The sequence below is a fragment of the Euprymna scolopes genome, chromosome 17 (assembly GCF_053919585.1).
Source record: "Euprymna scolopes isolate OS-2025 chromosome 17, ASM5391958v1, whole genome shotgun sequence".
In the NCBI taxonomy this organism is placed as follows: domain Eukaryota; kingdom Metazoa; phylum Mollusca; class Cephalopoda; order Sepiida; family Sepiolidae; genus Euprymna; species Euprymna scolopes.
Window position 1 is genome coordinate 116,666,295 of NC_136498.1, and position 26,951 is coordinate 116,693,245.

At 36.9% G+C, this 26,951-nt stretch overlaps 1 protein-coding gene and 1 pseudogene across 1 annotated transcript in view; one reads left to right on the top strand and one right to left on the bottom strand.

The window, feature by feature from the left end:
- Positions 1 to 26,951, bottom strand: part of LOC145296917 (guanylate cyclase soluble subunit beta-2-like) — a 120,646-nt gene that overhangs the window by 32,860 nt on the left and 60,835 nt on the right. Inside the window, exons 5-6 of the mRNA XM_080143081.1 lie at positions 17,710 to 17,927; positions 9,005 to 9,404 (exon numbers count right to left, since the gene is read on the bottom strand). Of these exons, the coding sequence (XP_079999207.1) occupies positions 9,005 to 9,404; positions 17,710 to 17,927 (618 nt within the window). The remainder of the gene's footprint in view (positions 1 to 9,004; positions 9,405 to 17,709; positions 17,928 to 26,951) is intronic.
- On the top strand, positions 865 to 1,018 carry LOC145297227 (U2 spliceosomal RNA; annotated as a pseudogene).

Consider the following 26,951-nt stretch of genomic DNA (forward strand, 5'->3'; position numbering starts at 1 on the left):
CAGACAAGACATGAGGCAACTTGATATAAAGAGCTAAAATTAGTACTTCAAGGTAAAAAAAAAAAACAAAAAAAAAAAAACAAAAACAAAAACAAAAACAAAACAAAAACAAAAAACTTGCCAACGTTAAGTGTTAGATGGAATAGATTCTTCCCTCTTTGTCAGAAACATAGCTCATGGAATATGAGGACTAAAGAAAAAAATTCTTATATCAGTTGAAGAATAGTGCTTTAAGGATCAGTAATTGATATGTCCTGCGAAAGAGTCATATTCGTTCGAAAAAGCTGAGTAGACTTGGTTACATAATCATCTAGTAAGTCACTTACTGAACGAACGCTCGTAGTCGGAGTTGGTATATCCTTAGCGTGAGGCTTTCGGCGTATATGTCAACGTCTTGTCCAGGCTGCTCTACCAGTCGGTATTTATTGCTTAACAAACGAATCATATTCTTGTAAAGACGAACCCGGATTTATTCATATTTTTACATCGGTAATAATGAAGACAAAAGCAATAGCGTAATTAACAAAAGAGTATTAATAAAAGTATGTTACAGAAAGTAGGCTTCCGATTCTGTGGCCATAACTGCCACCAATGACTGCCACGACGCTTAATTGTAATTGTACTAATTGGGTAAGTCTATTTATTCCTGAAATAAGCAAATTAGCCGTAGCGAATAGTCCAAGGATTGTTTCCATAAATATTATATTTCAATAACTTATAAATGAAAACTAGGGGACGGGATAAATATCCAGTAAGTGGAAAGTCCATTCAAGATCACAAATACTGGTGAGACTGAATTCTCTGCACGGCGATTTCAACAAGCTATTTGGACATTTGGAGCGTTTTTACATCATTCCATTTCTCATTCTTTCTTGGCCTTTTGGCCAAGATCAAAGTGTAGTATCTGTTCCGGCAGATGCTGCAAGCTATGACTAGCAAAGACCAGATGTGGGGGCAACCCCACATGCCTGACCATTAACCAGCTCCCATTTCCCACCTCTCGGGAGCTGGTCCCCTTTTTCCCTTCCCCCTCCCTTCACTCCTCACATTAAAAATCGGCCTTGTGCCTAATTTGCTAGGTGGGGAGCAAATAAATACCATCTGTTCCGGCAGATGCTGCAAGCTATGACTGGCTATGACTAGCAAAGACCGGATGTGGGGGCAACCCCACATGCCTGACCATTAACCAGCTCCCATTTCCCACCTCTCGGGAGCTGGTCCCCTTTTTCCCTTCCCCCTCCCTTCACTCCTCACATTAAAAATTGGTCTTGTGCCTAATTTGCTCGGTGGGGGAGCAAATAAATACCATCTGTTCCGGCAGATGCTGCACTTAAGATAATTTGTACCAGTCAATGGAGGGGAAACCCTCTATACTGGGACAATTATTATTTTTGGTAACCAGAGTGACCCCTTTTTGTCTACTTTTAGGGGAGCTGGTTTTTACCTCACATTAAAAACGGCCTTGTGCCTAATTTGCTCAGTGGGGGAGCAAATAAATACCATCTGTTCCGGGAGATGCTGCACTTAAGATAATTTGTACCAGTCAATTGAGGGGAAACCCTCTATACTGGGACAATTATTATTTTTGGTAACCAGAGTGCCCCCTTTTTGCCTACTTTTAGGGGAGCTGGTTTTTACCTCACATTAAAAACGGCCTTGTGCCTAATTTGCTCAGTGGGGGAGCAAATAAATACCATCTGTTCTTCAGATGCTACACTTCCATTTCTTGTTCTCTTTGGAGCGTTTTTACATCATTCCATTTCTCGCAATTCCGCTTTCGTTTAATCAAAGCTGCTCAACACTTTTAAACACAAACGAGATAACGCTTATAGTTGATCAACGCAGCGGCGCACATTTGAAACATGGATCATTTATTATATTTTGGACTTCCGGCCACCGCTGCGATTGTCGATCGCTATTGAAATAAATATCCATTAGAGAAAAAGAAATGGTCGAAAAAATAAAACAATTAGATTTTGGGTTGTGAAATTTATTATCGTAAATATTTAAGCCGGGTAGATATATAAATCAATAAAATGTTGCAGGGTTTTATTTATATAATGAAAATTGGAATGGTAGGCTTTAGCAAAACAAAACTTAATTTAGAATGACAATAAGATTGACCTGATTAGTGACGTCAGAGAACTAAACAAAGGAAGAGTTTGATTTATACACGTAGACCAGTTTAGAGTTTTAGTCAGAGAGTTTTAGTCACGGAATTGAAGATCAGGTTAAACGGTCTCTAGACGACCAGAGGAACCTATAGGGCGCAATAATAACAAAATGTGAACTTTAATAAACATTCCATAATTCAGTAAGGGATCCAAATGACTCATATGAAAAACTATAATTCACGTCATGGCGTTTTCTTTCGGAGAGAAGAAAAAGAACTAAACAAGGTATGTGTTCGTTCTGCTGGTGTCCCCGCAGACAAAGTTATGTGTCTCATTAAAGAACTGTCTTCATGTTATTGTCGCGTCAGAAACTGTTTGAAATGTTTTACAGCCATTCTGCTATCCAACTATAAATGTATACAACGAACTTTATACTGACACGTATATACACGCACCACTAGACGATCACAGAGACGATAACAAATATACAGTTATAAATACTTATGCACACACATTAGACAGACACGTAAACATATAAACTCGTTACACACAGTTATATACACGACAATATAATACACTGAATTGCAATGAAATAAAGGATGTTGGACATTAATAGCTAAAACTTGGTACAGCATAGCCTGAAGTTTATGTAAATATGCAAATATGATTAGATTCCAGAAAGGATTGTATATTCTATTCACTATTTCGTAGTTATGGTTATGGTTATGGTTAGAGTTAGGGTTGTTTTTGGGGTCACCCTGTTTCGAGTCATGCAGCACATGTATCAGATGTAGGAAAGCAAATGTTTGAAATTGGAATCATTTTAAACATAAAAAAATAAACAATAAGTTTATACAATCTTTCAAGTTTCAAGTTATTAGTTTTCATCAACATTATAATAATATTTTACGTATATTGGTACATAGGTAAGTAGGGATGAACAACGGTATCTCTCTCTTTCTTTCTCTTTCTTTCTTTCTCCCCCTCTCTCTCTCTCTCTCTCTCTCTCTCTCTCTCTCTCTCTCTCTCTCTATATATATATATATATATATATATATATATATATATATATATATATATATATATATATATATATATATATCTGCCCTCACCTCAAAAACCGGACAAAGGGTTTTGTGGATATGACGTGCTGTATTCGAATTGACTCAGATCTACTGCATTTATTTCACTAATACCCATCGAAACAGACTCTGTTCAGTTTCAAAAGACAATGGACACCCCATGTAAGGTAGCTGCGCGTATGATTACGAGAGAAGAGTCCTGCAATCTCCAACCACACCTCTCTTGAATCGGCACTGCTTGAATCCAGTGGCAAGGAAAGGTCCAAGACTGAGGAGAAACAATGCTGAGATAAGCGGAGAGCACATGCAGCACATGAAATTTCATAACGGTCACCTATTTTAGTACTAATATAAATGCATATAATAAATAAAAATATTTATCTTTTCACATGTCTTATTTTTTATGAAGAATTAATCAGACGTTTTTTGATAGTTACGAATAAAAAGCTATATATATATATATATATATATATATATATATATATATATATATATATATATATATATATATATATATGAGTTCTCCCTGGATCGCCAGCTTGTCGTGGTGGAGAACCTTGTGTGTTCTGATGAACCTGAGAGCGATGCCGTCCGGAGCCTAGGCTCCTGGTAGGGCCACCCATGGCGGTAAGGTTGAAGGGGAGGTTCCAGACAAAGAGTGATCCAAAAGACCTCAACGGCTGATGCGGCGGATGATGACAATAATGACACAACGGCACTGAAGGCGGATGAAGGCTGCAACAGAAGAGAGTCTCCAGTCGTCGTGGTTCTCCATGCCATTGGAATCAGACCCTTCTCTGCCAAAAGGCCGTGTGATGGCTGCAGGCGCATCAGTCTCCCCACGTTAAAAGACATCACGCGCAGGCGTTCTCCCAAAAGGGAACACGTCCTACTCTACATCATGGATGGAAAAGTCTTGTGACAGTTTTAGTCATAAAGCTCCCGGATTGAGGCAGAGAGAGCTCTCCCTTAATTCCCAGATAGAAAAAGTCCTGTGGCGACCAGGAAGTAGTGACAGGAGCAGGATAGTGTAGTCTGGCAGCTCCTAGCTGCAACCTGGCACATAGGCGGTGGGTGCCAGATTCAGTCGCTAACCTCACAGACCGAGGCAGAAAGAGTTTTTCGGCAGCTGCATCCATGACTGAGCAGCCATGTTTAGGATCCACTCGCTCACCCCAGTAGGGGAGAGGGGTTAGAAAAGGTACCCCTAAAAATAGCCTGCCTCAAAAAAAAAGCCGTCTGGACTACCGCATCCAGAGGGATCACCACCACACGGTCGGAAAAAGAAAGAAAACCTACGCCTATATTTTCGAACCTGGAATGTGAGGACCCTCATGGACAACAAAACAAGTCATCGACCCGAAAGAAGAACTGCCATTATCTCAAGAGAGCTAAGGAGGTTCCAGATTGACATAGCTGCGCTCTCTGAAACCCGACTGGCTGACGACGGGCAGCTGAGGGAGGAGAAAGGCGGGTACACCTTCTTTTGGAAAGGAAGGCCTGCAGAAGAGCCACGTATCCATGGCGCGGGCTTTGCTATAAAGAACAGCCTTATCCGCCACCTCAATGAGCCCCCTGTTGGCATCAACGAACGCCTAATGACCATGCGCCTGATGCTTGCGGGCAGCCAAATGGCCACTGTGATTAGTGCGTATGCTCCAACGCTTGATGCACATGATGAAATAAAGGAGACCTTTTATGCTGACCTTGACACCATTTTATCCGGGGCTCCCAAGGGGGACAAGATAATCCTACTTTGTGACTTCAATGCCAGAGTGGGACGAGAACATCAGCACTGGAGAGGAACGCTTGGAAGAGAGGGGGTTGGGAACATTAACTCAAATGGTACACTCCTACTGACAAAGTGCTCAGAACATAACCTGATCATCACGAGCACACTTTTCCGACAAAAACCGCATTCAAAACATCATGGATGCACCCTCGAAGTAAAATCAGGCACCTCATTGACTATGTCATTGTCCGTGCCAAAGACCGCTGTGACGTGCTGAACACCAGGGCAATGACCAGTATAGACAATTGTTGGATCGACCACCGTCTTATTCGCTCCATCATGTCTATCCATTTAATGCGGAAGCAAAGGATGCAAAAAAGACAGAGCCGACCAAAGCTCAACATCGAGCAGCTGGGCGATATCACCTACCAACAACACCTCCAGGCGGCTCTTAGTGCGGACCTGCCCAAGCAGTATATGCATGATGCTGAAGAGCACTGGGACAAGCTGTCCTCTGCCATCATGGACTCCAGTATAAGCATCCTAGGGCAGAAAAAGCGGAAACATCAGGATTGGTACGATGAAAACGATACCGAAATCCAACAGCTTATAGACATCAAGAGGCAAACGTTTATCACCTGGCAGAATAACATCAATTGCAAGGTTAAAAGAGCTGCCCATGCCAAGGCTAAAGCGGCTGTCCAATCGACAGTCAGGAAGCTGAAGAACCTCTGATGGATGAAGAAGGCTCAGGAGATCCAGCAGTTTGCTGACTCTGGGGACACCAGACGATTCTTTGAAGCCACAAAAGTGGTATACGGCCCCAGCTACCGTTCTCTGACCCCCCTTCAGTCTAAGGATGGGCTCACGCTGCTGAAAGGAAAGGGAGAAATAACAAATAGATGAAAAGAGCATTACGAGGATCTTCTGAACAGGGACACCACTCCAGAGATGGAGGCCCTTGAAAAACTTCCTCAACATCCCATAATTGAGAGCATGGGAGAACCACCCAGTCTGGAAGAGGTGCGGGATGCAATTAGGAAGATGAAAAACAACAAGGCGGCTGGTTCTGACGGCATCCCAGCAGAAATCCTGAAGAAAGGCGGACCTGATCTTCTCAGACACATCCATGCCCTGCTTCTCAAAATATGAGAACAAGAGAAAATCCCTGCACAACTTAGAGATGCCCTAGTTGTCTCCATCTTTAAGAAGGGAGACAAGGCAAACTGTGGGAACTACCGGGGCATTTCTCTCCTCTCTACCACAGGGAAAGCCCTAGCTCGGGTTTTGGCCAACAGACTTACACCCCTTGCAGAAACCATCCTTCCCGAGTCCCAAAGTGGCTTTCGACCAAATAGAGGCATGATGGACATGATCTTCACTGCTCGTCAACTCCAAGAAAAGTGCAGGGAGCAAAATTTACCATTATACATGGCTTTTATAGACCTTACTAAAGCCTTTGACTCTATGAACCGTCAAGCCCTTTGGCTGGTTCTTGCAAGGTTTGGATGCCCAGAGAAGTACATTCGGGTACTGAGACTGCTACATGACAATATGTCAGCTACAGTCCTCAATAGTAGTGGAGATGAAACAGAGCCCTTCAGGGTTGACACGGGAGTGAAACAGGGATGTGTCATTGCCCCAACCCTGTTCTCCATCTTCATTACTGCTATCCTCCATCTCACGGACAAACATCTTCCTCGTGGAGTTCGGATTATGTACAGAACTGACGGGCGACTTTTTAACATCAACAGATTTAGGGCCAAAGGTTGAACGAACACCATATCCATTATGGAGCTACAGTATGCAGACGATAACGCCCTTGTAGCCCTCTCAGAAGAGGACCTACAGTGTACACTGATTGCCTTCACGAGGGCGTACAAACAGCTAGGACTAACAATTAATATAAAAAAAACTCAAATCCTCCATCAATCACCACCAAACAGTACTCCAGTCTCACCCCCAAACATCTCCATCGACAACGCTAGACTGGAAGATGTGGACCACTTCCCATACCTAGGCAGCATCCTATTATCAAAAGCCAACATAGATGATGAAATACAACACCGTCTCAGCTGTGCCAGTGGGGCTTTCTCAAGGCTAAGGAAGAGAGTATTTGAGAACCGTGACCTTCTGGCAAAGACCAAAATCATGGTATACAAAGCTGTCTTGCTGCCCACTCTTCTCTATGGATCGGAGACCTGGACCACATACAGGAGGCATGTAAAAACCCTGGAGACGTACCACCAAAGATGCCTCCGAAAAATCCTCAGAATCAGTTGGAAGGACCGACTCACCAACACCAGCGTCCTGAGTGAGGCTGACATTCCTACTATCACCGCTACTGTTGCTCAACGCCAGCTCAGATGGCCTGGTCATGTTGTCCGAATGCCAGATCTCCGCCTCCCAAAACAGATTTTCTACTCTCAGCTTGTTGAGGGAAAGATGAGGTATAAGGACAACATCAAAGTAAATCTTAAGCGGTTTCACACGGACCTTGAGACATGGGAGGACGTAGCTGGGAGCAGGTTGGCATAGAGGAGCGCTGTCCACGAAGGTGCTGCGCTTTATAGCAGTGACCTAAATCAAGCTGCTGAGGATAAACGCAAGCACAGAAAGGACAAATTATCAACCAGACACACCCAACTCCACCCCACCACCACTACCTTTATCTGCCCAAATTGCACAAGAAAAATTGGGTCTAGGATTGGGCTCTATGCTCACCTGAGGACCCACAGAAGCCACAACGGAGGACAGTCTTACTCGGACACGAGTGACCACCGATGATGATGATATATGTGTGTGTGTATGTTTGTGTGTATGTGTGTGTGTGTGTGTGTGTGTGTGCGCGCGCGCGTCTATGTATATATATATATTTATATATATATATATAAATATATATATATATATATATATATATATAGTATATAAATCTAATATATAAAAGGCTAAATGTCTGTCTGTCTGCATATTTTCAAACTCTATCTCCTCCGAAAGTAAAAATTGCAAAGCGACGCTAGGGGCTTCAAATGTTTGGATTTTTTTACAGACCATTTTTATGGGTTTTTAGCCGGTTAAAATAGTTTTAAGGGGTCAAAATTGAAAAAACCATCATACATTTGTATATTAATCTTAGTCTATTTTTAATTTTTCATCAATTCATATGTGTGTCACGTTAGTACAGTGTTAACGTCACCAGCTTTGAATGTTTTAGTTTCGATTCTAACTGATGGCACGCAAATACATTTTTTTACTTTTGAAATCACGACCCTGTAATAATATATACGAAATCTGGACAAATTTAAATATATCTAAATGTATTTTACGCCCGGGCAAAGTCAGGCGCCCCACCCCGCTAGTATACGATAAATGAATATAGGGTTCAAATTATTTTCAAATAACAATTACTTTAGTTACTTTTGAAATCTTGATTTTATTTGTTTTTTTTTTCTCTGATGACTAGACTGGGTGCCCAGCGTTGGTTGCCCGGGTGTTTAGAAGTGTGTGTTGATCAAAAAAGTAAAAAAAACAAAAAGTGGTAGTATGCAGGCTGGCTCGAACCCGTACCGCTAAGGAGAAAAAGAACGTGAACCCCCCCCAAAAAAAACGTGACGTCTTTGCTGTTGCATCAATCGCAAACCGGAAGTAACGAAAGTTTAAATTAAGACTAGTCAATCGAAAAGAGAGGATGACTTTCGAAAATATCGGCGAAAAAAGCGATCCCTCCCTGTAGAAAAGTGCCCAGTTGAGGGTGAAGAAATTAGTGTTTTAAGCTAATTTTTTAATATTTGTCGTCCGAAGGGTCGCGCTTCAAAACGATATCGATCTCATGAAAATCTGTCGCCTCTGTCGAAAATTTTAGGCATACATACATACATACATACATACATACATACATACACACATACATATACTTAAACAGACAGGTGAAATTTATATAATAGATGGTTGTTTCAAGAGTAAGCGCTAAAATAATAATTATTTGAAAATTTAAGCTGGAAATAATTATTAACGTTCGAATGGTGCTTCATTTCGTTTAAAGTTTTTTTTTTTGTCTATGAAAACGGCGCACATACCTTTTAAAAGGAGGGAATTTTCACTAACATTTTGGCCGTTAATCTTTTTAACTTTCAACACAAACGGACTATTTATGAACGTGATGATATTCTTGTAACACAGTTCGGTCAGTGGTGGGTGGATGAGCTCGAAAAATGCACTCAGCAGTGGCCGGCCGCTTTTCATCGCACTGGGAAGTTGTTGTTGCAAAGTGACGCCCGTTTGGAGGATCTCATCAGAAGAATTCAATAGCACGTGGTAAGGGAGGATGTGTACGAAAGTGATTGGCGATACGGGAAGAACGTCCAGGTGCATCGGAATGAAAGGTTTACATTTTGGTTGTCGGATCGCCTTCACGCTTTCGTCGGACAGTGGGCTCTCCGGTGAATTTGTGGCCTGACTTCTACGCGAAATAACATCCTATAAAAAAACGAAAATAACATATACAGGTATCATATGTAAAAATATATTCAAAAATCGATAACTCCCCACATCACACCCAACCCGTTCCTGACACTAACCCTAGAACTGGCACGCTCTCCCGTTCCCTATAATACTAACCCCTTACTGTCGCCAGCAGACCCACTGACCCTCACTCGCATCTTCGCTCACAACCCAACTACTGTTTAAATAAATCTACTCATAATTCTCACTGGGCCTCTCACACATATTCATGAAGATGCGTAAATGATACACGAAAAGTTAAAAGTAACCAAAAAAGACTATATATATATATATATATATATATATATATATATATATATATATAGTCATCCACATACAGTACTGTTTCGCTGTTTCACAGCTAATCAGTACGGGTAGAAAGGCAAGTGTCTCAAGCCAGGATCGAGACCTGATCGTCCAAATATATATATATATATATATATATATATATATATATATATATATATATATATATATATATATATATATATACTATATACTTTAAACATAGTTAAAAACAACAGAAATCTGTCGCCTCTGTCGAAACTTTTAGGCATACATACATATACTTAAACAGACAGGTGAAATTTATATAATAGATGGTTGTTTCAAGAGTAAGCGCTAAAATAATAATTATTTGAAAATTTAAGCTGGAAATAATTATTAACATTCGAATGGTGCTTCATTTCGTTTAAAGTTTTTTTTTTTGCGATATCAAAACATCGTTAAAACTCACTACTCGTTCAAGCAGCCACCAATAGCGTAATGGTTAGAAGCCTTGACTGCCGTATAAACGGTCGGGTTTCAATCCTGGCTTGAGGTAGTTGCCTGTCTAGCCGCACTGATGAGCTGTGAAACAGCGAAACAGTACTGTATGTGGATGACTATATATATATATATATATATATATATATATATATATATATATATATGAAGTTATCATTCACTACCTAGCTCTACCTGTGTATTGAGCACTGTTGAAGTAAATACTGAAAATTTACACGTGAAATTATATCTTCATATATATATATATATATATATATATATATGTATATATATATTGATTATTTTGTGTATCGACATAAAATTTTATGTATCTATTTTTAATAATTACTTAATCAGTGCTCAATACGTGAGTAGAGCTAGGTAGTAAGAAATAAAGGATGAAAATCCATAGTTAAATAAAACTACATTATATCATCAGATCAATAAGAAAAAAAAAGAAAGAAACAACTCTTTTTAGGCCATGGCATTTATAAAACCGAAGACTTCTCATCAGAAGAAAGCAAAAAGCCACGTTTATATACAGGCTGAAATGACAAAACTGTCACCCTAAAGAAAACAACACTACAGTTTTATTTTAAAACCTTTATTGAAAAAATGAATTCAGGTAGCTTGATTATGTAGTAGAGCTGACGTCTACTTAATGTAGCCGCCTTCAGCCACAATCACCGCCTCAAAACGGGTCCAGAACTGGAGCATGCCTTTTCCATAAGCGCCAGTAGGAGCTCGGCGAATACTCGACGGATGGCAGCGATCAGGCTGGCTTTTGTGTTGTAGGAGGTCATGTTGGTGATGTTCTCGACGTATGACCAAACGACGTAATCCAGCAGGTTAAGATCGGAGGCGGAGGGTAAGTCAATGAGAGAAGGGTACAAAGTCGTAGTACTCTTTCTGAAGACAAGCCTGGGTCTCTTTGGACTTGTGAACCTGCGCCGAGTCCTACTACCACATTCACAATTCTTGACAGCAACTGTTTCGTAGCATAAAATCATTTATTTAATTATTATATCAATCAATAAATCTATTCTGCCCTTAACTTCTCAGAAGAAACAGCAACTATCAATCCATTAAAAGAAAAAAAAAATGTACTTGGGCATGATTACAAAATCCGAAAATTGGAAAAGAAGTTTTACCATTTGAGAAATGGCTTAATAAAAGATAATTGCTGTTAAGAATTGTAAATGTCAATGTAATTGAAATAAATAAATTGTAAGATGGTCAACATCATGAAAGTTGGAATATAGACTAGTAGTCCGAAATAAAAATAAATTGATATATATATAATGCTCATCTCAAAAATGAATTCCAATTAAGGAATAATATATATATATATATATACCAATCGGTACGGAACCGACTATGGAAGATCAGTTAATAAATAAACGTGGATTTATAAGATCAAAGAATCCAACCTTGATCACCCTTTAGGGCCCGTGGCGCAGTTGATAGAGACGTTGAATCTCTACAGTTCTAGATGAACATTGTCTGAAGATAGCGGTTTCAATCCCACCCAAAGCGTAATTGGCCAAAATGTGGTGAGACGACAACAACTACGGATGGCAGTGATGGCTGAGAATGCAGTTAGGAGATTCGAAGTTCCTATCCGTCGCGGTTACCACCTGACGAAGGCCAGAGGAATTAGTTGGCCGAAACGTTGTGAATAAACAATCCAATAAAAAGATGAAAAACAACAACTAATAAAGATGAGACTAATAGTCTGAAATAAAAATAAATTAATATTAATGTCATTCATTTGTTATATTCCTCTGTAATTATATCGAGCTTCATAAATTAAGGATTGGTATGAATAAAACGTGAAATATAATTGAAAAAAAAAACAACATATTTTCACAGAATATATATATATATATATAAACCATACATACGTATTCCAAAGACGGACCAGCGGTTTCATTGTATTGAACTAGTCATCTATGGCTGATATGAACTCAATACAAATCATGGGCGTCAATACCATGAAACCACTGGTCCGTCTTTGGAATATGTATGTATAAGTTTTTATAGTAAATATTTGTATTTTAGCTCTCACATTCTGTGGAAATATATTCTATTTCCTTATAATATATACCAATCTTTATTTAAGAAGTTCAATGTAATTACAGAGCAATATAATGAATGAATGAGAAAAGTCTATATTCCAAAGTTCATGCTGTTGCTCATCTTATTAGTTATCTCTTTAATTAAGAAAAAAATGGCGTAATGGAAAGATATTATAAGGTATTTACAGCTTCTCTTCCAATTTTCGGATTTTTAATCATATCAAAACGCACTTTATTTCCTTTTGACAGATTGATTCTTGCTATTTTTTCTGATGAGTTAAGGGCAAAATCGATTCACTGATTGATATAATAATTAAGTGAATGATTTTGTGCTATGAACCAGATACTATCAAGAATTGTAAATGTCAACTGAATTAAAGGAATAAATTATAAGATGGTCGACATCATGAACTTTGGAATATAGACTTTTGTCCTTCATTCACTATAGACACACACACACGCACACACACACACACATACACACACACACACACACACACACATATATATATATATATATACACACTGCTGATTAAAACTTTAAGACCATTTAAAAAGCTTTAAAAAGCTTTTTTGAAGGATAGATTTTAAACTCTTCCGACTTAGGTTACTATTACTACAATCTAAAAGGTTATGGAAACAAAAGGCTACATTCCAAAGATTTATTTTTAAAATTTACATTTTTATTAAATTAGTCTTTTTACACATGATCCAAATTATAAGACTAGAGACAAGAATTCTAATAAATTGTATGAAAAGTGTATGAAAAGTGTATGAAAACATTCAACAATCAAACTTAATTATTAGTTCTACCTCCACTGCTTTTGATAATTTCAAAGATTCTTTGGGGCATGCTTGAAATAAGGGTTTCCATTAAGGTGCGGGGGATCCTGCTCTAGTTTCTGGAGATGGCTTCACAAAGTTCATTTTTTTGTTGAATATTGTTTGCTATTTCGATAAATCTCTCTTGTTATCCACCCTCAAACATTTTCTATTTTGCTATTTCGATAAATCTCTCTTGTTATCCATCCTCAAACATTTTCAATTGGGTTCAAGTCCAGTGAGCATGCAGGATGTCCCAAGAGATGAGGCTCAAGGTCCGTCTTGCAGTGTGGATTGCAGCATTATCCCGTTGGAATAACCATCCGTCCTCACACAAACGATGACCCTCCATCATCAAGGTGCTTTTTGTAGCATGCCAACATAACCAGCTGCTGTCTGACGACCTTACACCATCTGGAGCTCCATCGTCCCTCTGTAAGAAAAGGCACCTTATACCATTACGGACCCTCCACCACTACGATGTGTGGAAAAAATTCTAAGGGGCATGTTTTTTTCTTGTTTCATGCCAATATCGCTAGAAGCCATCAGCACCCTCTAAATTGAAATTTTTCTCATCAGAAAATCGGACTTTCTTTCATTTCTCAACGTCCCAGGCTTGGTATTCACGACTAAATTTCAAGTGTCCCACCTTGTGACGTTGAAGCAACCGAGGAATTTGTTTACGCTTTTCATTTACCATGCCTTTTTGTTGTAAGAGTCGTCTGATGCATATTGGATTGTAATCAGCATCTGTAACCGCTTTAATTTGACTAGAAGAAAGTCCTCTGCCATTCCTAACAACCCGTCTGATTCTTCTACTCAATGCAGGGGATATTGGGGGGGGGGCTACCAAAGGATTTTGCTTTTCCATAATTCTCAGTGTTCTTTAGAAAGTTGCAAATAAGTTTTACTGCGATTTACCTGAGCTGCTATCGCTCGCTGTGACAAACCTTGCTTATGGAATCCTAGAATTCGAGAGTGCTCAACTTCGGTTAGTTTTCTTGCTTGAGGCATGGTAACACCTTTATATAGTGATTGCTAATCTCTAACTGAACTAAAAACATTAGAATTATCATAAATCTAACAATTTATATCTTTGGTCTTATAATTTTGATCATGTGTAAAAATAAAAATAAAAATAAAAATTTTGAAATAACATTTTTGGAATGTACCTTTTTGTTTCCATAACCTGTTAAATTAGTATTAGTAACCTTACGTCGGAAGAGTTTACAATCTATTCTTAAAAAAAAGATTTCTTTTTAAAGATTTTTAAGTGGTCTTAAATTTTTAATCAGCAGTGTATGTATATATATATATATATATATATATATATATATATATATATATATATATATATATATATATATTTATTTATTGAAGATATATATAATATATATATTAGTCCTCGCGCGAAAGAGCAGGACACAAAATGTTTTAAATAATAATAATAGAATAACAATAACAAAGACTTTTGCTGGCGAGGATTACTATTGACCGTAACCAGTTATACAGTCCTTTAGAAATTTTCATCTCTATTTTCTCGTTATGTACTGAATATTTGTTAATGAAACCTATATGAAATATGTTCCTTATTAAATTTTAAAGATTTTCTATTCTGAAAGAAGTTTTAAAAAATTTAACCTAAAAAAGTTATTTTAAAGTCTTTGTGAAAAAAATTCAGATTTTCTCATTATTCAAACCTATGTAACAAAGAGGAGTTGCAAAAAATGAGTTGTGGTGTGAGGAGAAATACAAACCGAAACAGAGAGAATATTCAGACGTGTAATAATACACAGAGAGGGTTTCAAAAATGAGTTGTGGTGTGAGGAGAAATACAAACTGAAATAGAGAGAAGGAGAGTTTAAAAATTTAATCTTAAAAGATAAGATACAAGTTAGAAAAGCATTTCATCCAAGTCATGAAAATTGTTAAACAAAATGTTTTTACTATAGACTTTAAAAATAACGGTACAAGATCCAATTTGAAATTTATTTATCTTCAAAGTGCACTTTTATAAACTTTACAAAGTAAGATATAAAAATTTAATTTAAATTGAATCAAAAATTACCTTGAGTTTATTTTATGTAATGTACATTTTGTTGCACTTTAAAAACATTATCCTTCATCTAGCAATTAATGATATAGATATAAAATTTTCAATGATTTTTTTAAAAAGTGCAACAAAATGTACATTACATAAAATAAATCCAAGGTAATTTTTTGATTCAATTTAAATTAAATATTTAAACCGTACTTTGTAAAATTTAGAACAGTGAACTTTGAAGATAAATAAATTTCAAATTGAATCTTGTACCTTTATTTTTAAAGCCTATAGTAAAAACATATATATATATATATATATATATATATATATATATATATATATATATATATATATATATATCCTCGCTTTGCCTGAACCTAATTACTTTAAAATTTAATTTGAAATCACTTTTTCTAATTAAGCCGATGATGAAGGTTCTCATAATGTTTTTTTCTCTCTTTTTACTATTAGGTTTCATTTGACTGGGGACAGACTTTTTGTTTGGGTTACTGCACTTCCCGGAAAAACAATTTTCATTATTCCAGTTGTTTTGAAGGCTTTCCAATTGGATTATATTATATATTACGCTGGACTTATTTTGGAATTCATTCTCTCTAAAGAACTGTTTTGCATTTGGGATTAACTTGAGAGGATTTTCATGCAAGTTGAAATATTATACGCGTTTTGTATATATATATATATATATATATATATATATATATATATCTTTTTATATATCCAACATTTTTTCACTTTTTATTTGGCAATTTATAACTGCAATAAATTGCAGTTTCACTTAATGCATTAACTAGCAAATTCTAGCATTGCTACAAATATAATTTGCTGATTTCTTTATGTCCTCTGATGAGAAGAATAACAAGAATACCGTTCTTTGAAACTCGGAATAAGGACTTTGTAAATTGTTTTTTTTATTTTTGGAGTATTCAGTCGAACAATAAATTTTGATTGTAAAGTTCAACTTAGTTTTAATATTCTTTCTCTTATATATATATATATATATATATATATATATATATATATATATATATATATATATATATATATTATATGGAAAAATGCGCGCATGAAAAGTAATATTCTTAAGATTTTATATTATTTTATTTTATAGAGACTGAATGGAGGCATCGATTATATTTATAATGTTAATGTATTATATTTATAATGTTAGTGTATTATACTTATAATATTAGTGTATTGTACTTATAATATTAGTGTACTATACCTCTAATATTAGTGTATTATATTTATAATGTTAGTGTATCATACTTCTAATGTTTGTGTATTATGCTTATAACTTATTTCGCTTTTCTTTGTAAAATTATGCCGATTTCTTTTTCCAAACATTTTGTTCGATCAACGAGGAGTAACTTTGTTATGGGTAAATACAGAGTTACCTCTCTTTTTAAAGATGGCGGAATATTTGAAAATAATTCTGAATTTGATAAAGTATTTTCTGGAAAGAAATCAAATTGAATTACATTTTATTATTTCCCAAGAAAATGCTGCAAGAATTCCCAAGAAAAACTGACGCAGCAGAATCAAATATCGATTTTGTTGGCAGAAAGCTATCGCTGAGAAAGAAAAGATGAAGAGGCCAACTTTACTTTATATATTAAAAGATACAAAACCTTCCCACATTTGACAAACGACGGAGATGATTATGGCGTTTTACCATACATATTAAAACTATTCTTGAATGTGTGTGATTTAATAGATGATTAAGTTATAAATATATTCAAACACTACCGTGTTTGAATGTATAGTTAAGTGGCAGTTTTAGTCATTTACAACTTCTTTAAAGCTTCACCGCTTACTTTTATAGATCATCTTCTCAGCTATATTGTGTTACATTTTTTTTTTCAATTTTCATTTGCTGTCAAAATCTTAAAAATATGTAAGGAGGTGAGCGACGATTTTTACAACTGCTTTCCATAGCAACTACGTCGCTTCAGCAACTACTGTTGCTACTAATTCACTGCTGTCGCGGAAAGAGAAGTAACAAGTGAAACAGAAAGAATGAAAGCATGAAAGGGGGATAATTGGGGGATTTTATTGAAAGCAGACGAGTTCCGTACATTGTTATTACATATGTGTATGCTATATTTATGGGGGCAAAAGTAATAAAACTAAAATTAAACAAAGAACAAATGAATTTATTGGAAGCCTGGAAAAATCATGGATTACAAATTAAAAATGCGAGCATGAAAAGTAATATGGTTAAGTTTAAACATGGGAAAGTAAAGAACTAGTTGTTAAAACTGGAAAAGAAAAGGACAAGATATTCTAGTAAAAAATATAATAAATTTATAACTTAAAATATTGCAACATTAATAATCTTTTTTAATTCAATTTATAACGTTATATAATCAATTCTTAATGTTGCAATATTTTAAGTTATGAATCTATTATACTTTTTACTAGAATATCTTGTCCTTTTCTTTTCCAGTTTCAACAACCAGTCCTTTACTTTTCCATGTTTAAGCTTAACCATATTAGTTTTCATGCTCGCATTTTTCTATTGCAAAATATCATGAGTTTAGTTTGCACTCACATCGGCTAGAATTTGTCTTTCTGCGTATTTCCTGGTTTGGCATATGAACGTTGGCGGGCTGATGTTGGATTGTCGGTTGGGATCGACCACCGAAACGCGAAAAACCGTGTGTTCGCGCACCTGACTCGCCAATGGACCAACAGCTTCTTGATATGCGGACTTCAGTTCAAACTGTATCTCTTTTGAATAAATCTCATTGATCGCAGCAGTTAAGATACCTAGAATAAAAAAGAAGTAAAAGAAACGATGTTGTTTGTTTAAAATAACATAATTAAAACAGAGTCGGAAAGACAAGCAACTTCTGAAGAATTCCCATAAAAGATATCGAATTTTAGACCCGGGATTTTTTCTCTATATTCCCAAAAATCAACAGAAATTAGACAATTCTTATAATGACCTGGTCTCTGTTGATTACGGTGTAATGCTGTTCCTGTGCAATTCTAGGAGGTCCAACCTTCCAGGCTTTGCCTTCTCTTTTTGAGAAAGGGTTAGTTTATTGCTAACCGCTTGAGGCACTCTTACCGGGGAATGCCAACGAAGCTGCCCGGGCACTTTTTTGCGGGTCAGAGTGCTCATCCTCGGGAGGTGGGCGTTGACTTTTCAATCCGACTTTCCGACCCTGGTCGTCTAAGTTGTTGCAGTAGGCGAGATATAAAAACCTCCATTCTCTGTTCAATTAAGTTTTCATATCATATATGTTCTTCGCAAAAGACCAAGCGTCACCGCCACAGGAAACCTTAACGAATAAAGACAACATGTAATTACAACATTCGTCTATTAACTAAATTCAGACAGTTGATTTTTAAACGATGCAAAAAAAAAAAAAAAAAAAAAAAACGCGGGGAAAAACATGGCTTTTGCCTTATTTATCAGATCGTTGCAAAAGTTTATATATATTTATATTTGTAGCATTGTTATTTAAAACGATTGTAATTTATTTATGCATGTTAGTATTACTCAAACATATCATCTTGATTAATTTATAACTTTGTGTTTCAGACTACTCAAAAATCATTCGCATTTTTCTGTAATATTCTCACCCATTTGTGCCTAACTTGGTCCTTACTTGTGAGGTGCAGATGCGTTAAGTAGGTGTTTGTGATTTTGAAATGTTTTGCTATGACTTAAGCCAAGAATGACAGTTTGTTTATAATATTGAACCAAGGCAAAACGATATAAGACCTTAGAATTTGAAAGGTCAACCCCGAAAGAACTCATGGATATAAAAACAAAACAATGTTTAAGCATTATATATGAATGCCCCCCTCTCCCGCTCCCCCTCTCTCTATCTATCTATCTCTCTCTATTTCTCTCTCTCTATTTCTCTCTTTCACTTCCGTTCTCTCTCTTTCTTCATTGAAAGGGAGAATTAAATATAATTCTATTGTTTTAAACAGTTGACGCTTGCATTCTGGAGTCGGCGGACGCGACATAGCATGCGTCTGGTTTCAACTGGTCTTTATAAAAATATGCTCCTCATTGTTAAATCTGAAATAAATCATATTTTTATAAAAATGCATTTGTTCGCTATTTTTATATAAGCATTAAATTCCAGCATACCCTTAATGCCGACGATGGAAAGATGCCTGTGACGACGGAATGAAGACAAGAAGCGACCTATGCCAGCCAGTTATAGCCGACGACATATCGACCCGTTTTTGTTGATGTTTCCATGTGCCAATCGTTAGATACCATTTGGATATCGTTTATTCCCCTGAGGAGCTGGTTGCTCAACCAAGTAACTCTTCCCGGGAAGCGATGGTGTCATACACGCTGGAAAGGCTCGTGCGAGATAGTTTATCTTAAAAATCTATAACATCAATAAACAAGACTTTACATGACGCACGTTACACGTTATTGCCCGAGATCAATACATTTAACAATTCAGTATCATATCGGATAAGGAATATACATTAGTCACTCCAAAGTGCTCAATATATTAAATAGAGCAGGTATATTAAATAACCGCATTGTCTAGGAAAAAAAAAGGGGGAAAGAAACACTACTCTGTTTTGTTATGTGATTTTATATAAGATACTCTACTCGGTGTTGTCCGGAATTTATAATAGTAAGTATACCGTACTATATAATAACACTGAAATATATTATCTGCTAACATGCAGAGAGTACCCCAAGAGTGCTCATTTTGCTAGATAGAGCAATTGTATTTAAACGTGGCGTTGCCCGAGAGGAATACTTTATTGTATCAGAAGTATTTGTCTAACGTAAAGTGACAAAACTTTTTGGGTAAAACGTCAAGCAGAGGTTCGCTAGTCACAAGTTGAGTCGAGTAGAGTTCGTTGTTCACAACACGAGATACGCGTCGACGTTCTCTATTCGCATGTCTTAAACGCTTCTCCCACTCCTTCCGTCGACTCGCCTTTTATAATGTTTCGGATATACCCAATTTGCATATACCACACGAGACTGCTCGAGATATACGCGTGACCGGAGGCTTTAAAAGACAACAGCCTCCATCTTGGCCTCTCTCTTTTTTTTTTTTAAATTTTTCTGTCTTTCAGCCTTTTGCTGCCGAAACAGATTCTCGCCCGCTTCTGAGGTAGGTCCTCTCTATGTCTATCACATTTATTTATTTTTTTTATTACGTTGTATACCATACAAAGTACATTATTAAGTTGTATACCATACAAAGTACATTATTAAGTTGTATACTATACAAAGTACATTATTAAGTTGTATACTATACAAAGTACATTATTAAGTTGTATACTATACAAAGTACATTATTAAGTTGTATACTATACAAAGTACATTATTAAGTTGTATACCATACAAAGTACATTATTAAGTTGTATACTATACAAAGTACATTATTAAGTTATATACTATACAAAGTACATTATTAAGTTGTATACTATACAAAGTACATTATTAAGTTGTATACCATACAAAGTACATTATTAAGTTCTATACTATACAAAGTACATTATTAAGTTGTATACCATACAAAGTACATTATTAAGTTGTATACCATACAAAGTACATTATTAAGTTGTATACCATACAAAGTACATTATTAAGTTGTATACTATACAAAGTACATTATTAAGTTGTATACTATACAAAGTACATAAAGGTGTTGCTTGCGAGTCAAAATAGGAATAATACAGTATCATATATGGTAAGGAGTATAAGTTGATTCAAAGTGCTCAATATCCTGGATAAAGCAGATACGTTCAAAGACTGTATCGCCCGGGAAAACAATGTGATTGTGGTTTGTTGTACTGTTTAATACAATCAAATCTAGTCTGCTTTGCTCGGCATAGAAAATGATAGATAGTTATCAAAAAGATCCTCAGCATCCTAAGAATAGCAAGTGATTTCCAGACACAACTTCATTTTTCGCTTTGTTTTATACAGTTCTGGGCAACGCCGGGTAGCCCTGCTAGTTGCTAATAAAAGTAAAAAAAAAAAATGATGAGTGAGACATAAAGGTAATAAAAAATGTCACTTATACACATAACATGTTTGTTTGTTTGTTTGTTAGCAGACGTGCACAAAAGGAACTAATCTACTCAGATCAGCATCCGGCAAACAAAAGTAGGAGAAATTACGGTCTTTATTCATGACCATATATTCGCGCAAGAGTTTCTATTTATAATGCCTCCCCACGGGACAGAATTAGACACCAGGGTCGTTTTTTTTAACGCATAGAAAAATGAAACAAAAATAAAAAAAAATTGTCTCAGTCATGAAGGATTTCTCCTCCACTGAGAGAGAACAAGAAATTTAAGTGCTGCATCTGAGGAACAGATGGTATTTAATTGCTCCCCCATCGAACAAATTAGGCACAAGGCCAATTTTTAATGTGAGGAGTGAAGGGAGGGAGAAGGGAAAAAGGGGACCAGCTCTCGAGAGGTGGGAAATGGGAGCTGGTTAAAGGTCAGGTATGTGGGGTTGCCCCCACATCTGGCCTTTGCTTGCAGTATCTGCCGGAACAGACACTACACTTTGATCTTGGTCTGAATGTCAAGTACGAGAGTTGCCACGGGAATTCGTGTATGTAACGAGATTTGGGGATCACCTTTTGTTGCTAAGGGCTCCCCGGACCAATAGATATAACTCTAACCTGAAAGTTAATTTTGTCCTGAAAGGGATATAACTGTAAGGGGAGATAACTCTAGTCTTTCCTACAATAGTATTTAAAACAAAACAAATAAAACGGCTCCGTCCAGTCTTGACTGACTATGGATACCCATTGTAAGAATGCCTCGGCATGTAATTTTTGTGTCAAGAGTTGCGCAATCTTAAACCTCTCCTCAGTTGGCATTGTTTAATTCCAATTGTAGGTAGAAATTCCGGACGACTAGAGACAATGCCGAGATAAGAGGAGAGCGCATACGCACACACAACGCATAGTATTCCAAAATTGTTACCCATTTGGTACTTGCCAGGCTCATCGTGGCTTAATTTCGGTGATCTGACGAGAACCGGGGTGTGAATGTAGATTGTGCCGTATTATAGGGGAGTAAGTAATGTTTTAAAATTGTAAAATATTACGAAATATCTTTGAAAACATATAATACCAGCATCATCGTTATAACACAAGGCGTTAACTTTTGTAATGATATAAGTTATATAATTTCGTATCACCAAGTACCAAAAACAGAGGAGACTTCTTAGATTCTCATGTTTGCATATCTAGTTTCAGCCTCCTGTCTGTTCGGCTTGTTTCGGTTCCTTATTAAGTTGTCTAATTTCAGCCTCCTATATGTTCAGCTTGTTTCAGTTCCTTATTAGGTTGTATAGTTTCAGCGTCCGGCCTGTTTCATTTGTTTCAGTCCCTTCATCATCATCAGGACGGGCTCCTTACCCGGATCAATGTGACTCTTCCTCTCCAGAGTTTCCTGTCTTCCATCAGCTGCCTCAGATTTTCAGGTTCACAGTTGGCGTCATGTGCTATTTGTTGGATGTACGTGGATCAAGGTCATCCTTTGCTTGCGCGTCTGTGTCGTGGAGTCCATAGCAATACATCACTCACCAATTTATGCTTTCTCCTCAGACATCCTTATTAGGTTATAAAGTTTCAACCTCCTGTCTGTTCAGCTTATTTCAGTCTCTTGTTAGGTTGTCTAATTTCAGCCTCCTGTCTGTTCAGCTTATTTCAGTCTCTTATTAGGTTGTCTAATTTCAGCTTCCTGTCTGTTCAGCTTATTTCAGTCTCTTATTAGGTTGTCTAATTTCAGCTTCCTGTCTGTTCAGCTTATTTCAGTCTCTTATTAGGTTATCTAATTTCAGCCTCCTGTCTGTTCAGCTTATGTCAGTCTCTTATTAGGTTGTCTAATTTCAGCCTCCTGTCTGTTCAGCTTATTTCAGTCTCTTATTAGGTTGTCTAATTTCAGCCTCCTGTCTGTTCAGCTTATTTCAGTCACTTATTAGGTTGTCTAATTTCAGCCTCCTGTCTGTTCAGCTTATTTCAGTCTCTTATTAGGTTGTTTAATTTCAGCCTCCTGTCTGTTCAGCTTATTTCAGTCTCTTATTAGGTTGTCTAATTTCAGCTTCCTGTCTGTTCAGCTTATTTCAGTCTCTTATTAGGTTGTCTAATTCCAGCCTCCTGTCTGTTCAGCTTATTTCAGTCTCTTATTAGGTTGTCTAATTTCAGCTTCCTGTCTGTTCAGCTTATTTCAGTCTCTTATTAGGTTATCTAATTTCAGCCTCCTGTCTGTTCAGCTTATTTCAGTCTCTTATTAGGTTGTCTAATTTCAGCCTCCTGTCTGTTCAGCTAATTTCAGTCTCTTATTAGGTTGTCTAATTTCAGCTTCCTGTCTGTTCAGCTTATTTCAGTCTCTTCTTAGGTTGTCTAATTCCAGCCTCCTGTCTGTTCAGCTTATTTCAGTCTCTTATTAGGTTGTCTAATTTCAGCTTCCTGTCTGTTCAGCTTATTTCAGTCTCTTATTAGGTTATCTAATTTCAGCCTCCTGTCTGTTCAGCTTATTTCAGTCTCTTATTAGGTTGTCTAATTTCAGCTTCCTGTCTGTTCAGCTTATTTCAGTCTCTAATTAGGTTATCTAATTTCAGCCTCCTGTCTTTTCAGCTTATTTCAGTCTCTTATTAGGTTGTCTAATTTCAGCTTCCTGTCTGTTCAGCTTATTTCAGTCTCTTATTAGGTTGTCTAATTTCAGCTTCCTGTCTGTTCAGCTTATTTCAGTCTCTTATTAGGTTGTCTAATTTCAGCCTCCCGTCTTTTCAGCTTATTTCAGTCTCTTATTAGGTTGTCTAATTTCAGCCTCCTGTCTGTTCAGCTTATTTCAGTCTCTTATTAGGTTGTCTAATTTCAGCTTCCTGTCTGTTCAGCTTATTTCAGTCTCTTATTAGGTTATCTAATTTCAGCCTCCTGTCTGTTCAGCTTATTTCAGTCTCTTATTAGGTTGTCTAATTTCAGCTTCCTGTCTGTTCAGCTTATTTCAGTCTCTTATTAGGTTTTCTAATTCCAGCCTCCTGTCTGTTCAGCTTATTTCAGTCTCTTATTAGGTTGTCTAATTTCAGCTTCCTGTCTGTTCAGCTTATTTCAGTCTCTTATTAGGTTGTCTAATTCCAGCCTCCCGTCTGTTCAGCTTATTTCAGTCTCTTATTAGGTTGTCTAATTTCAGCTTCCTGTCTGTTCAGCTTATTTCAGTCTCTTATTAGGTTATCTAATTTCAGCCTCCTGTCTGTTCAGCTTATTTCAGTCTCTTATTAGGTTGTCTAATTTCAGCCTCCTGTCTGTTCAGCTTATTTCAGTCTCTTATTAGGTTGTCTAATTTCAGCCTCCTGTCTGTTCAGCTTATTTCAGTCTCTTATTAGGTTATCAAATTTCAGCCTCCTGTCTGTTCAGCTTATTTCAGTCTCTTATTAGGTTGTCTAATTTCAGCCTCCTGTCTGTCTGGCTTGTTTCGGTTCCTTATTAAGTTGTCTAATTTCAACCTCCTATATGTTCAGCTTGTTTCAGTTCCTTATTAGGTTGTATAGTTTCAGCGTCCGGCCTGTTTCATTTGTTTCAGTCCCTTCATCATCATCAGGACGGGCTCCTTACCCGGATCAATGTGACTCTTCCTCTCCAGAGTTTCCTGTCTTCCATCAGCTGCCTCAGATTTTCAGGTTCACAGTTGGCGTCATGTGCTATTTGTTGGATGTACGTGGATCAAGGTCATCCTTTGCTTGCGCGTCTGTGTCGTGGAGTCCATAGCAATACATCACTCACCAATTTATGCTTTCTCCTCAGACATCCTTATTAGGTTATAAAGTTTCAACCTCCTGTCTGTTCAGCTTATTTCAGTCTCTTGTTAGGTTGTCTAATTTCAGCCTCCTGTCTGTTCAGCTTATTTCAGTCTCTTATTAGGTTGTCTAATTTCAGCTTCCTGTCTGTTCAGCTTATTTCAGTCTCTTATTAGGTTGTCTAATTTCAGCTTCCTGTCTGTTCAGCTTATTTCAGTCTCTTATTAGGTTATCTAATTTCAGCCTCCTGTCTGTTCAGCTTATTTCAGTCTCTTATTAGGTTGTCTAATTTCAGCCTCCTGTCTGTTCAGCTTATTTCAGTCTCTTATTAGGTTGTCTAATTTCAGCCTCCTGTCTGTTCAGCTTATTTCAGTCACTTATTAGGTTGTCTAATTTCAGCCTCCTGTCTGTTCAGCTTATTTCAGTCTCTTATTAGGTTGTTTAATTTCAGCCTCCTGTCTGTTCAGCTTATTTCAGTCTCTTATTAGGTTGTCTAATTTCAGCTTCCTGTCTGTTCAGCTTATTTCAGTCTCTTATTAGGTTGTCTAATTCCAGCCTCCTGTCTGTTCAGCTTATTTCAGTCTCTTATTAGGTTGTCTAATTTCAGCTTCCTGTCTGTTCAGCTTATTTCAGTCTCTTATTAGGTTGTCTAATTTCAGCCTCCTGTCTGTTCAGCTTATTTCAGTCTCTTATTAGGTTGTCTAATTTCAGCCTCCTGTCTGTTCAGCTTATTTCAGTCTCTTATTAGGTTGTCTAATTTCAGCTTCCTGTCTGTTCAGCTTATTTCAGTCTCTTCTTAGGTTGTCTAATTCCAGCCTCCTGTCTGTTCAGCTTATTTCAGTCTCTTATTAGGTTGTCTAATTTCAGCTTCCTGTCTGTTCAGCTTATTTCAGTCTCTTATTAGGTTATCTAATTTCAGCCTCCTGTCTGTTCAGCTTATTTCAGTCTCTTATTAGGTTGTCTAATTTCAGCTTCCTGTCTGTTCAGCTTATTTCAGTCTCTTATTAGGTTATCTAATTTCAGCCTCCTGTCTGTTCAGCTTATTTCAGTCTCTTATTAGGTTGTCTAATTTCAGCTTCCTGTCTGTTCAGCTTATTTCAGTCTCTTATTAGGTTGTCTAATTTCAGCTTCCTGTCTGTTCAGCTTATTTCAGTCTCTTATTAGGTTGTCTAATTTCAGCCTCCCGTCTTTTCAGCTTATTTCAGTCTCTTATTAGGTTGTCTAATTTCAGCCTCCTGTCTGTTCAGCTTATTTCAGTCTCTTATTAGGTTGTCTAATTTCAGCTTCCTGTCTGTTCAGCTTATTTCAGTCTCTTATTAGGTTATCTAATTTCAGCCTCCTGTCTGTTCAGCTTATTTCAGTCTCTTATTAGGTTGTCTAATTTCAGCTTCCTGTCTGTTCAGCTTATTTCAGTCTCTTATTAGGTTTTCTAATTCCAGCCTCCTGTCTGTTCAGCTTATTTCAGTCTCTTATTAGGTTGTCTAATTTCAGCTTCCTGTCTGTTCAGCTTATTTCAGTCTCTTATTAGGTTGTCTAATTCCAGCCTCCTGTCTGTTCAGCTTATTTCAGTCTCTTATTAGGTTGTCTAATTTCAGCTTCCTGTCTGTTCAGCTTATTTCAGTCTCTTATTAGGTTATCTAATTTCAGCCTCCTGTCTGTTCAGCTTATTTCAGTCTCTTATTAGGTTGTCTAATTTCAGCCTCCTGTCTGTTCAGCTTATTTCAGTCTCTTATTAGGTTGTCTAATTTCAGCTTCCTGTCTGTTCAGCTTATTTCAGTCTCTTATTAGGTTATCTAATTTCAGCCTCCTGTCTGTTCAGCTTATTTCAGTCTCTTATTAGGTTGTCTAATTTCAGCCTCCTGTCTGTTCAGCTTATTTCAGTCTCTTATTAGGTTGTCTAATTTCAGCCTCCTGTCTGTTCAGCTTATTTCAGTCTCTGATTAGGTTGTCTAATTTCAGCCTCCCGTCTTTTCAGCTTATTTCAGTCTCTTATTAGGTTGTCTAATTTCAGCCTCCTGTCTGTTCAG